We start from the raw sequence: 14713 nt of genomic DNA, 5'->3' as shown, positions 1-14713 counted from the left end.
TTTGGGCCTTCCAGAGATATGGGGCGTATGGAGGACTACGTCGAGACTATGCTCTCTGCGCTCTTTCCTGGGGAGCTCTCCCAGATGTTGGTGGTGGAGAGGGCTCATAAGTCCTTGGGTCCGGGGGCTCCCATGCACCCCATCATTGTACATTTACTTAATTACAGGGACAGACAATAAAGCAGAACTTAAACATGTTCTAAGTCAGAATGAAGCGAAATATTCTCATCTATCCGGCAAAGCTGCGCGTACAATATAAGGGCAAGTTGCAATTTTTTTTTACAGACCCGAAGCTGGCGGCAAAATATGCTAAATCTGTCCCCAAGAAGGCACTGTTGACCGGCCCGCGTTCCGCTGGCCCTCTAAGTGATAATGACTGAATATGTTCTTCTACTCAGCCTCATGTGATCCTGTTTGAAGCCGTGTGATCTTGACGTTGCGGCTGCTTTGTTTCTTGGGGTGGGCTGTTTTGCAATACTCCCCTTTATAGTTGGTCCCCGCTGCCCCTTCATCCCATGAGTTTTGGTTGGCCTCTTTGACGCCCCACTGGATGAGTCCTTCTTCAATGTTTGCTATCATGTTGTGGGATTTGCTTTTGGAGAGGGGTAGGTTTATAGCTCTGACCTGGTTTGGGGGTGGGGGTCAGTGTGGGAGGGGGTGGGGTACGTTCTGTGTCTGGTTCATCCCCTCTCTCTCTTCCTTTCTGCTCCTATTCCTCTTTCTGCATGCCGCGGACGCCTCTTCTGTGCTGCATGGGAAAGTTGTATGGTTGGTTGCAAGTAGCAATGGCGCAAAATAGTGTGACGCAAGTGCGCTGTCTCACCTGGAATGTGCGTGGGCTCTATGCGGATGATATCAGTGTATGTTCAGCATCATGTGTTAGACATTTGCACCAAGCATCAGCTGAAGGCTGGTTGGATTGGCGAATGGCACGCTGCAATGTACTTGTGCTACTCGTGTGGTGATTTTGATTAGGAGGAGGCTGCAGTGGCGCACCGAGAAGGTTCTGGTAGATCCGAATGGTCGCTATGTCATGTTGTGGGGAACACTGCTTGATAGGCCATGCAGATTGGTATCGCTGTATGGCCCAAATACGGATGATCCTGAATTTTCTGGGAGAAGTGGGGAGATTGATAGACTCACTGGGTTCTGGGACTTTGCTGTGTGTGGGGGAGTGGAGGGGCTTAACGTGGTGCTGAACTTTGATGCGGATCGCGAAAGCCAGGCTAGACCACAGCATGTGGCGGCCACCCGGGCTCTGTCTCGGGTGATGGCAGATGGGGCCGTGGTGGACTTATGGAGAGAAAAGCATGGAGCTACTAGGGAAGGCCCTTGCATACATTATGTGCATGGTAGCTGGTCCCACGTTGCTCGCAGCCTGGTACCAGGGATGTGGCGCTTTCGGTGCGGTTCATTGAGCATAAGGCTGCACTCTGTCAGATCATTCACCAGTCCTGCTGGAACTGGCTGTTCCGGGTGGCCCGGGTCGTGCTTTTACATGGAGGCTTCCTTCTGGTGCGCTGAAGGACCAAGCATTCAGAGATGAGGTCCATAACGCCATTGTGCACTACTTTGCGGAGAATCGTGGGGTCGGTGGGCTCTGCCGGTACCGTGTGGGATGCCTTCAAGGTAGTGATACACGGCGTTTGCCTTTCTAAACAGCATGGCGTGCTGATGGCACTGTGGCTGGAGTTGGCGGAGTTAGAGGCCCAGATTGCTGATCTTGAACGTCGCTTGACCTCGGGCTTGTCGGTTGACCTGCTGGCGACCTGGAGGGAGAGGATAAGACAGTTTGAGGAGGCGGCCCTCCGGGAGGTCTGCTTCCTAGGGTAACACGCTACGGCGAGGAGATATGGCACAGGTGACAGAGCTGGCCACACACTTGCTGCTATGCTCTCCAAGCCGTGGGCAAGCAACTATATTGTGGAGCTGACTGGCTCGTCTGGCGCACGTCGCTCTGGTACTGGTGAGATCAAGGAGTATCCTTACTGACTTCTACTTCACTCTCTATTCTGAACCTCCTGGGGCGAGCTCGACCACTGCAACTAGCTATTTTTTCTATGGTTTGAGAATAAGCACAGACAATATTTAGATGCCCCCTTTTCGGTAGATGATATCAGTCAGGCAAAACGTGATCTACCTGGGGATAAAGCCCCCGGGTTGGACGGTCTGACACCGGCCTTTTATAAGGAGTACGCTGCCATATTAGCTCACCACCTCCTGGAGGTGTATGCGTAGGCTCTCGAGTCTGGAATCCTTCCACCCTCGCTATGAGAGGCCCTCACTGTGACCATCTTAAAACCTGGGAAGGAGACGTTTTCTTGCGATTCCTATAGGCCTCTCTCATTAATTAATATTGACAATAAGATCCTGGCGAAACTCATCGTGGCACGTTTGCAGCCCCTGCTTCCTACTCTGGTGCTACTGGATCAGTTGAGCTTTGTGCCAGGCCGCTCCACCCTATATAACCTCCGGACGTATTTTGCGATATCTCGCATGATTGATCCTAAGGATTGTGCAGCAGCGGTGTTCTTGGACGCCACTAAGGACTTTGATTCTCTGACACAGCAACTGGTCTAAATCTGTGGTGATTTCTCTCTCTGCAGCTACAGTACAGTTCCCCTCTAAATACCCCCTCTGTTAGACTGAGGGACCGGTGTGATATCTAGGTGTATGGCTGAGCAGAGACATGGACACGCTCTGGTCGGCTAATTATGGCAAGGCCATTGCTTGGTTGCAAGAGAAGATAGAGAGGTGGTGCTCTCTGCCACTTTCGCTGACCGGCCGCATAGCGATAGCGAAAATGGTTGTGCTACCCGGGGTTTTGTACCTTTTTATCAACCTTCCCCTGGTTCTTACCACTAGTGTTTAAGGCTTTGATCCGCTCTCATAACCTTGACCTGGGCGGGCAGGCACCCTAGAGTATCCTGGGAAACATTGAATCTTCCGTTTGAGCGGGCTGGCGGCCCGGACTTGGTGCTATACTACCATTGTGTCCAGGCTCACTTTGCGCATTATTGTATACACCCCATTCGATATTTACCTCACTTGACACCTGGAAATGATACTGTGTGGCATGCACGGCGAGAGCTTGGACGGCACTGCTGTGACGCGCGCCTGGGTGGGGGGGATTAGGGAGAGGGGCGGGGTGGGGTGGGAGATCTTCGCTCCTTGAAACCGGTGCTGGACATGGATGACTTGAGACTTTCAGAAGATGCTCGAAGTTGTGAGCTCCTCTGTGAGGCCGGTTTGACCACCCTGGGATCTTGGTTTCCGGACAGGAGATTTATCTCCTCGGAGGCCGCGCTTGGCAGAGGGTCTGATACTGCGCTGCACGGATTATTCTTCCTTAGGACTTGCGCTTTGCTACGCGCACGCTACCCTTGCTTTCCTGCAATGCCGGCGCCATGTAAGCCGCTGGACTTTCTGTACCAACTGGATACCCCGCGTAGGCTTATCACCACGTTATATGTCTGCATGCAGCGCAAAGCGGCAGGGACAGAGTCAAAAGCTAAAGCCAAATGAGAGGAGGACATAGGGGAAACCCTCCCTGATGAAGAATGGCATCACTGCTGCGCACACATGCGAGAGCTGTCCCCAAATTACAGGCTGCGCCTTATACATTTCAACTTCCTACACCGCTAGTATTACACACCTCTTAGGTTGAATGATATGGGCCTTCGGGCAGAAACGCATTGTATACGTTGCATGGCCCCTGATGCTGACTTCTTGCATCTGGCGTGGAGATGCCCGGAGTTGTGTGGTTATTGGACGTAGGTGCTGGGGCGATTGAGGAGATGACCGAGGTTCAGCTGCCGCGCTCCCATAAGCTTGTCCTACTGGGATACATTGGGAACCTCCTGGCTGCGCATCGGCGATTGATAGGACTGCTGCTGCTGGCCAAGCATAGAGTTGTGATGTGCTGGGGGCAGCATCGACTTCCCCGCTGTACTGATTGGTTGAGCAATGCCTCGTATTGTCAGGATCTATTGGCACCTTATGCCGGAGGGATCCTGACCGCAGGATATATGGGCCCCCCTTTGCTCCTTTCTGGAGAACTGCCCACTGACCAACACTCAGTAATTTTACACCCCAGACACTTGCGCATAAGTCACACTCCCCTAACATATTTGTATTATTACATATCATCATAGCATTGCTTGCATTTAGGTGTGCGTCTTGATGGCTGCAATGTTCCTCTTTCCTCCCCTTCCCATTCGGTTATATGTTACCTTTTTCCCTCTTGACTTTCAGTTGCTTCTTTTTCTGACCCCTGTTTCTAGTATGTGATGGTCTCTTTTGGCTCGCCTGCATCTCATTCCTGGGAGACGTGTTAAAGAGAATTGGCCTTTGAATTGAGTTCCATGTCTGTTGGATACTAGCTCTTAATGCTCCCTAATTTATATGGTATCTCTAGAGGGAATTGTTGACCTCACTGGTTTGTATGTTTGTTGTAACTCTTTCTAAATGAAAAAATATAAATAAATAAATAAATATATATATATACAGCCAGGAAAAGAATTGGGCTATGACCACAACACTGGACAACTGGACATCCAGGGGCAACTGGAATCCAGCCAGACAGGAAAGGACTTCATGGGACGTAGAACCTTGTGTTCTGGACCACCATCACCACCTTTGTGGACTGAGGAATCCCTGCATGAAGACCCTCATTGACTGCAATGCATCCACATTCTTGAGCATCCTTCAGCATCCTGTATCCTCAGCATCGGGTTCAAGCCACAGGAATCCACTGGATTGAGGATAAAACACCTGGAACTGCTTGATGACTCCTTCAAGAGGTAACTATTTCTGAGGGCCTTGCTGGTCTCCCTGACTGGCTCCCTCGTGGAGTTAGTCTCCTGAAGGGCCTCTATGTGACCACATTAGAACAAGCCCAACTTTTTGCTGAAAAAGTTTTGAAGTGCCAATTCGTTCCATTTGCTAATGATTGTGGTTGAGTAAAATGCTCTGATTTAACTTTGTAAATTCTATCTCTCTGGAACCCTCCAATGAATCTTTCAAGCTGTGGTGTCTACAAATATATAAAAACACAGTCTATTTTTATAAGTTGGTGTCCGATTTCTTTGATGTATTCGTGTTTTTCTCCAATTATTTTAGAGCTGTTTAAATGCTTTACACTTGTGCCTTTGTGTACGCCTTGCTGATTAGCCACAGATAACATCTTAGGAGTGGTTTGACAAGCGAAGGTCCTAAAGGGGTTGGCAAGTGTATTACACAGTGAGGTGGCACAACCACACCATATAATACACTCCATTTCTTCAAACACATTGGACTGTTTTAGACTAATCCAATGATTGTACTGGGCGGGGAAAAAAAAAAAAAATAGATTCCAATGAAGGCATCCAGAGATAGAACATTAATTGGCTAACTATTTTCACAAAGTCAGTATAATAAAGGCATGTGTAGATTGTACATATTGCCGGGCAGGGCATAAACACTTCCACGCATGGATAACTTGGAAAAAGATCCAGATGGAGGAATATCTGAGAGGCCATGGAATTCAATGCGACTAAGTTGTCCAATTGCTTTCACTACAGGCTGAAGGCATTTAGTATACTCTTTAGCAGGTGTTATACCGCTGATAGGCTTGGGGCTATGTTTGGCAGTTTAAATGTTTGCTGGAAAGGTTGAGCCAAGCATGATGCTTCATATGGCGGGTTCGCACCCAAAGATAATGTTACATTGGATAGACATTTCCTCTCCTATAAAAGAAAACCTGAATATTGAATTAGAGTAGGGTTACAGTGTACTTTTACTGGGTGACACAGTATAAGAAGAACTCTTATCCCTTTACTGTTCTGGCTGGGATTCTGAAAGCACATATTTAATCATCTATACAATAAGAGGAAGTTAACAGACTGCCATCCAATAGCCTTACTGTAGTCAAAGTTGTGGTATCAATTTATGATGTAGAAGCTGCTGCCAACTGTTAGATATGATGAGTAATTCTGAAAGGGTTTTGGCTGCATTTCAGATGTATATACATAGGGACAGTAAATCATTGTGGAATGGTAGATATGTGTCAATCCCTACTTCACCAGTTAGGGGTTGATGATTTAGCGATCATTCTATTCTTGTTCGTTAGATACTGATGAACGTATGAAATTCCACAGATCTGTCCAAAGAAATGTATGCCATATGAAGTACTGTAAAGCTCTCAGAAGCTGAAAATGGTGTATAAAGCATCAGTTATAATTGCAGCAGCGCTCATGATAGGCTCTTTTTATTTTTTTATTTATTAAACAAAGCTGTTAAAAAATTTTTTTTAAAAACAAACAAAATACCGGTAAGAATTTAAAAACAATGAAAGAAGAAAATAAAAAATAAATATTAACCTGCAATTTTACATGGAGGAACTCGAGTAAGTACAAAGAAAAAAAGAACACAGTTAGGAGAATGTGGTAAAGGAAACATAAGATATGGAATGATAAAAAGGGGACATAGGGAAGAATATGGTGCATCACCATCATTTCCAAATCCTCTTCCCATGGTCATTCTTGTATTGCCCAAGACCAGGTAGCTGAAAAGAACAATTAATTTATTCTCTCTCCTCGTTTACCTGTTTGTTAATTGGTTATGAATGTGTTGCATTAAGTTTGCTCATTCATCAATGTGCAAGTACCAAACTGCGCACAGAACAACTTCTATTCAACATGTACATCCATCAGGTTTGTGCTTCCACACTTAAAATTCATGGTCTTTCTTTAAAATCCTCCTACAACATGTTCATTACATGATTGCAACGCACTCACATTGCCATTTTTGAACAAGCATTTATTTAATTTTATGATAAAACCATTTATGACCAGATTTTTGTCTGTTATCTATGGATTATAATTTTTTTAATAAGATTGTTAGATTTCTTTTTGATCAGTGTAAATATGAATAACTCTCTCCTTTGGATTTACTATCTTTCATTCCTCTACACACCGAGCCCTTTCAGATACATCTGCATCATTGTTTGGCAGCTCGAACATAGAGTATTTAGACAAAGAGACAAGAGTGAGAATAATCAATCAAAAGGCCACCATTTCTTTTTATTAAACTAACTGATCTTCACTAACTGAGCCCTCACCAGCCGCTCACCACGACCCGGGTTATATTTTTTGCATTCTCCCAACCGTGACTTGTTCATTTTGAGGCCACTGTACACCCCGATTCTGTGTCTTTAAACCGGTGTGACTCTTACTCAGACGCAACAAATAATTCTTTTGACCTTAAATCACCAATTACCAACCGCTTTTTTAAACTGGATATTCATTCACCGGCTTTTATTGCGTTTACTCTTTTTTAAAATCCTGCCCTCGCTTTATATACCTATTTTCTTCCCTGTTACCACTTTAGGTCATTTTATAGGCTTATCAGGGCCTTCTCATATCTTCGATTTCATGCAAGCCTTTTACACACGCACCTGCAGCTGCCTGGCGCAGCCATACCTATTTCAGTTCTTTACCATTTACTCAGGTATGTTCTCACTGACCATTCTTATCTTTCTTCTATTTATATAGATTTTCCTTTCTCTCTAATCCAACTTTTCCTCACCTTTTTCCTTCTTATCGCCTTACCTTTACATTTTTCCCCACCTTTTTCCTTCTTATCACCTTACCTTTACATTTTTTAGCTCTCTACGTTTTCCCAACTATCCTGTCACACACGATTACTTATCCCATTCTATTTCTCTCTTTTTCTCTGATCCATCTCACTCACTTTCTCTCCAGCCCACCTATACTTCACTACTACACACCACCACCAAACCTACTTAAGCCTGCTGTCCCAGGTATGACTCTCACCCTTCTGTTATGCCCTCTGGGCTCACCGCCTTCATTACTGTTTCTTTTTTCTAAACTTGCATTTAGCCGTATCTCCCCTTTATCTTTTCTACTTTCTCTCCTGCATTTCTCGTAGACTTTTAAGTTTCTCCCTATTGCACAACAATTGCATGCTCACACTGCTTCAAATTGCATATACTCTATTACTCTCCAACATTTTGCTTTTATAGACCAACTTTAAAACTTGATCACGGTGCTGTTATTTGACCCCACTACCACTCACCTCTAAAGCCATGTTAATCACTTACTCACTTACACAATCAGAACGCTTTCTGGTTTCACACCAGATTCCAATACACACATATGTATCCAATGTTTGCTGTCATTACTTTATTACAGCCTTGATAAAGTCACTTGTGTGACGAAACACGTGTTGGCTGTATCTCCATGATGACTTAATGCTTTCTAAGCACCTACGAATAAAGACACCATCTGCAAACAGGATTTGAGACTCGTTTCAACTTTATACTTCCCTCAACTTTCGGAACCACACCAGGAATATCTTTTTCTGCCTTACTGTTGGACATTACTCTCTGTGTGCTGTGGCCAATGTTTTCCCAAACTAACTGATCTATACAGGTCCTGGGAACTGTGCATGTGGTGTTCTGAATTGAGAGCGCTGTTAATTTAAAAAAAACACAACATGGAAATGAATGAAGTCAAGTACCCACATGACTGAATTTAAAAGGCTATAACTGGACTATTGTGCACCTACATCACCAATACTCAATTAACTGTTGATTCTCTTAGTGGTATTGTAGTTACTCAATACAAAGAACATGTAGGTAAAACGTTAAGAGCATCAGAAGAGACAGCTCATGTAAATATTTTGCACAAATAGCTAGAAGCTTCTTAGCAGATAAGAATTCAAAAGTTAGCTTTCACCTATTTTATTATGGTCAAACATCTGAGAGGGTTAAGCCACTAATTCATAGAACGTGTACATGTGGTTTGGGGGGCGGGGTAGTGAACTTGTATCTGTTTGTGTCTTTCGGTCATTAAGTTTTGAATATACATATATATTTGTTGAATTATTGTATTTAATATAGGTTACATAAGGATTTCTACTTATTTAACATACATCAAGTTGTGTAAATGTAACAGTGGCCATCTAAATTATATGGGAACCTTTGGCATAGATTCAATTATTTGATTCATTTTAAAAACTGGACTAACTTCTTTTCCCTAAATTTCATCTTTTGAAATTCAACCTTTTAAATATGAAGGCTACCAGTTAAGTGAGTGAAAACCTCACCTCCCACTACCACCCTGCAACACAACATTCTGTGCTAGACACCCAAAAAGGAGATAAAAACTGTGTGCACTGCAGAACAGCAAAATGTCTGGTTGATTTAAAGTAGCTGGAAAAATGCCACACAAGAAGAGTCTTAACACTACTGTGTTATGCCAAAATGATTTCAAATGATAAACCAACTGCAAGAGTTCATTTTTTGCCTCAAAATATAGTTTGGTTTTTCATTAGTAAAAAATGCCTATTATTCAATTTAGGTTTCCTGCTCGCAAAAAGAAAGGTAGTGTAGAAATGGGGATCCTCAGTTCCCTAGGGACAAAAGACTGGGAAAGGGAACAGGGTATAATCTGCACACAAGAAAAGAAAATTTACGAAGGGAGAGGATGCCCAAAAAAATTGAAGAAGATTTGGAAACGGTGGACAAGTGAGGAATGAGGTATTTGTGATGCCGGTGACCTCAGCAGGTGGGAGGGGTGGTGGTGGTGGTGGTGGTGGTGGTGGTGGTGGTGGTGGTGGTAGTAGTAGGAGGAATGGGAGGCAGGGAGTCTGCAGGGTTGAGATGGGAAGTTGGCTTGGCATGCACGTGCTCTATAGTTGTAAAATCAATACAATACTTTATTTTTATTTTTAAATGCCTACGCCGCGGCCATAGTGATCAGTGCTGCTTACGTCTCTCTATACGAAGGGTGTTTTCAGTGATATCCGTTAGGAAGGGGAATATATTAAAATACAAAAAATTGAAACACAGTACAAAGGCAGGGTCTGAAATTAACTAAGATAAGGCCAAAAAGCTATAAAAACAAAAAAGCAAGAAAATAATACATAGAAGATCATCTCAGCACCGGTATCTATCACAGGTAAATTATTTAACTGAATATAAAATGAATATTCCTGTGTTGTGGGATTCTGAAACACTTCAGAATATATCATGCTCTCATTTTTCTTAAACATCAAAATACCTAACTAAAAAAATACATTACCTTTCACCTTTTTCAGTTTTCAAATAAGTCATAGCTTTAAAATAAATGACAAGGGTACTCTTCAATCTCACTACCATCTCTTACAAACAAAATTAAAAAGGAAAGTAGGCAAGCAAACTTCTTTGCAATAGAATGAATGAGGCACTTTGTTAGGCCTGTTGATGTTTAAAAAAAAAAAAAGCATTCATCCTTCAAGCATTCCAGGATTCTACATTCAGAATGAGCCACATGTTTGCAAAAATCAAAGATTTACAGTTCTGACAAGAGTTCAGATTTAAAGGCGACCAAAGTCTAAGACACCAAAAGGCCTGCAAGAAAAAGCCTGTCAGTGCACATTTAAGCAAAAATATATTTGCTACCTCCATTGGCCAACAGGTTTTCCTGAACTTTATCTTTTGTATCTTCCAGCACATCAGCCATATACTGGGCCACCTTCTTTACAACACTGTGGAATGAAGACCAAATAAAATATTAGAATGTAATGGGAATCAAGCAGATATTTAACAAAAAGGTTTCATAAAATCTTCCGCTTCAAGGACTCTATGGATAAAAATGTTAAATATCTTAATACCCTATGACGACTGTGTTTATCACAAAGATTCTGGTTAGCTGATATCTAGTGACAAGTGCTGTGAGTGTGCTGGGCAGTGGACAAGCATTGGTTGTTAACATCACTGAGGAAATCAGGTCTGACACAAAATACTTCATATCACTGTCCTAGGCATTATTCCCCTTCTGTTGTGCATACAGCAAGGGAGTTTGGCAAACCTGGAGAAGGAAGAATGGTCTTGTGGCACCTCGCCCTATTACAGATAGGGCGCACTTTCTCTTATTGCACCTTGGCGTACGTTGAAAATAGGGGCGCCAACAGAGAAAGTGCACCTTATTACTTTGAATGTGCTGCCCCCAGAGCAGCCATGAACTGGCGCGGCCCTGGGTGCAGCACATTTAAGTGAAAAACAGAGCGTCTGCTTTAAAGCCACACTGTGTTTCACTGGGAAGGAGTCAAACCTTGCAAGCTGCATGACGGGGTGCTCCCAAAAGTGAAAACTCAACATGGCACATTGCCTGTGTAACATGTCCACGGAACACCGCACAGAATATTTGTAAGTCACCCCTACAGCAGGCATTAAAGCCCTGAGGCAGGATGCATTACATTACATGTGTGGACATATCTGCAAAAGCAGATATGCCCCTGCTAGGTGTTTGTTGATTCTTAGACATAGTAAGTGAACAGTAAAGACATTCTAAGTACATGTGATAGACACCGGTCAGTATAAGTGCCCCAGCTATATGATGGCTTCACTGAAAATGGGGATGTTTGGTATCAAACATATTGTATTAATAAACCATCAATGATTCCAGTGATGGATGTATTGATACATTTACCCAGAGGGCACCTTAGAGGTAGTCCCTGAAAACCCACCAATTGCTGGTGGGCCCACTGACTGGTTTTGGCCAGCCTGCCACCAACAGACGAGATTCCGACCACCAAGGGTGAGAGTCTTTGTTCTCTTGAGGTTTGTTTCTTACCTTTCACACTGTTACACACCGCTCCTAACAGGATGACCTGCAAATCTGCCCACTGCCTTTGGTATGCAGATCTGACCTTCCTCATAGGATGGTGCTGACATCCCCCCCCCCCCCTTTCCCCAGGACCCATTTGGGACCATTAGCTATGCAGGAGGCATGTTGCATTTCCTGGGTAGACACACCACTAGGGTGACCAGTCTGAAAAGAGCACAGCCTTAGGAATTCCACCATCTTGTGTGTGGTGGAATTAGGAATTCTGGAGCAGGGTGATCCCCACTCGTCATCTAGGGGGCATAGTGACCCCAAGGGTGAGTATCCTATGGCTACTACCCTGCACTCCCTTCAACGCCCCCTAACTTGAGTATATAGGGGACCGTTGACACCAAGAAAACAGATCTTAGCTGGACACAAAAGAAGGAGTGGACAAGAAGCCTGCTGAACCTGAGAACCGAAGAGCATGACTGACTTGGAGCTATCCCTGCTAGATTGTATGCTGCACCCCACCCTCAAGGAGCAACTGACCTGTCCTGCCGCTGCAGCCTCCAGGAAACCGAGAGAGCTGTCAGTGCTTCGCAAATCTCTCCCTTTGAGCAGAGGAGCTGCTTCCCTGCATCTGCAGAGAACCCAAGAAAGATCTGTGAGGCCCGGACTGCCAAAACCAGATGACAGACATCACTGCACCCGAGCTGAAGTAGGTCAACGGTGTTCCAAGGCCATCCAGAGATGAAGCCCACATTGAGTTACCCCACTGTGGACTTCCCGATGGCATCTACAGCTTCTCTCTGCAGACCGCCCCCTTCTCCGTGACCACCTCCTGTGACAGAGACCCCGATGGTCTGCTGCACCTGGATGCCCAAACCAAGGAGAAGAGGACTACTGGTGTCACCAACTCCCCTAGGCTCGTGAGACCAAAGCCCATTTGTCGGTTCAGCCGGACTGGACCCCCCCAGTCCACGCCTGCAGCCTATTTCTGTGGGCCCCCGTCCACCATGATTGCCCCGGGTGATGGTAAACCTGACGGTCCAAACCACCCCAGCAACCAGACGCCCAGACTGAGGAGAAACAGGACCACAGCATCCCAGAGCATTGCAAGATTTGGTGGTTCCCCTGGACTGCACCATCAGTCTATCCCTGAGCCAACCTTGTAACCGGACCCATCCTTAAACACATACTCAGGCACCAGATGCTGGACTGCACCACTACATCCGGCAGCCCCAGTGCCACTAAATGTGACCTGTTGGTGTGACCTTGGACCTTGCCCCCTACTCACCTTAAGTTCCAAAGATTGGTCCCGTAAGTCACCGTACTAGAGCTGTATGCAGTGTTTGTTCTTCCTCCACATGATAACATTGCCGCATGTGAAAAATGCACTGTCAACTTTGGGAAACTCTAAAAATTCATAACTAAAAAAAGAAGTACTCACCTGATTACGGTGACCTTGGTATCTAAATTTATCTAAAAGTACATGCTATGTTTATAAATTGGTGTCATATTTCTATATTGAGTGTCACTCACTCACTGGCTATGTGTGTGAATAGCACAACCCTATGATACGCCTAACTGCTTGCCCACACTACCACAAAAGAGAGCATTTGGGATGTAATTTGTGCCACTGGGGTTTGTCTGGACTCTGCAGTGTGTACCTCTTTTTGGTCCACTATATAAAGAGCCAGCTTCCTACAGCATCACAAAGGGTTGAGGAGGAAACGTGAACTAACCCTTTGAGAAACTACATCACAACAGGTGATTTGAACAAGTATGGTTAGCGAAAGGATGCAAACAGGTCAAAGGGCCGACAGATAATCTTTAATTGTGCCCACTGTACGTGCTTGATGGACCAAAGATAAAACAAACAAAGCACTCAGTTTGGTCTGCAACTGGTCCATATTGCAGGAGCCACAAACTTGTCCCAGCATAAAAAAATTTTTTTTAAATGACGCCAGGCTTCAAGAATGAAATCTACTATTTCTAGAGGAAGATCGAATGCAATCAACTGCCATCATTCAATTTCCAGACGTGAAGGTGTAGATTGCCCAGGCCTGGAAGCAAGATCTTACCCTGCTGCTATGACAGATAATCCTCCCAAAACTGCAACCTGATAAAAGAAAGGATGCACATTCCCAGAGGTTCTAGGTACCAATCACTCCCGGCCCAATCGAAAGCCAGTAGAATGACTTGGGTGAGGTCATTCTTCATTTTGTTTTATTTATGCTAACATAATATGGTTCAAACACACACCTATAACAGTACTAAATATCAGAGGAAGGCAGCAGCACATTCGTGGCATGTTCCGCTGCAGATTCACATGCTGTGCACTGTTCCTGCCATCTAGTGTTGGGCTCGGAGTGTTACAAGTTGTTTTTCTTCGAAGAAGTCTTTTCGAGTCACGGGACCGAGTGACTCCTCCTTTTCGGCTCCATTGCGCATGGGCATCGGCTCCATCTTAGATTGTTTTCCCGCAGAGGGTAAGGTAGGAGTGATAGAGTGTAAAGAAAGAGATGTCCATGCAATGGAATAGAGATGTATATACAGAGTTTAAATAAAGAGGTGTCCATGCAATAGAATAGAGATGTATATACATAAGTACAAATTTTAAATGTAACTTAAACGGCTACAAGCTCCCGGGGAGGAAGGAGGGTGCATGTGAATCTGCAGCAGAACATGCCATGAACAGATGTACACTTGGTAAGTGACATTTTCCATTCGATGGCATGTGTAGCTGCAGATACACATGCTATGCATAGACTACAAAGCAGTAATCCTCCCCTAAGCGGTGGTCAGCCTGTAGGAGTTGAAGTAGTCTGCTTCACAAATTTCTGTCATTGATATGTTTCCTAGAAATGCCATTGTTGCTCCTTTTTTCCTAGTGCAATGAGCCTTTGGCGTAATAAGCAGTTGTCTTTTAGCCTTTAGGTAACAAGTTTGGATACATTTCACTATCCTCCTGGCTATGCCTTGTTTTGATATAGAATTACCAGTATGCGGTTTTTGGAATGCGACAAACAATTGTTTAGTTCTACAAAATGATTTTGTTCTGTCAATGTAATACATTAAAACTCTCTTAATATCTAATGTATGTAGTGCTCTTTCTGCCA

At 44.4% G+C, this 14713-nt stretch overlaps 1 protein-coding gene across 2 annotated transcripts in view; it reads right to left on the bottom strand.

Annotated features, from left to right (window-relative positions):
* Positions 1-14713, bottom strand: part of ATP6V1C1 (ATPase H+ transporting V1 subunit C1) — a 360600-nt gene that overhangs the window by 255191 nt on the left and 90696 nt on the right. For both annotated transcript variants that reach the window (XM_069220590.1, XM_069220591.1), the window contains one exon: positions 10445-10530. In XM_069220590.1, coding sequence (XP_069076691.1) covers positions 10445-10530 — 86 coding nt within the window. The remainder of the gene's footprint in view (positions 1-10444; positions 10531-14713) is intronic.

The sequence above is a fragment of the Pleurodeles waltl genome, chromosome 2_2, assembly GCF_031143425.1.
Source record: "Pleurodeles waltl isolate 20211129_DDA chromosome 2_2, aPleWal1.hap1.20221129, whole genome shotgun sequence".
NCBI lineage: Eukaryota > Metazoa > Chordata > Amphibia > Caudata > Salamandridae > Pleurodeles > Pleurodeles waltl.
The sequence above is the reverse complement of the archived record's forward strand: the minus strand, read 5'-3'. Positions and strand labels throughout refer to the sequence as shown.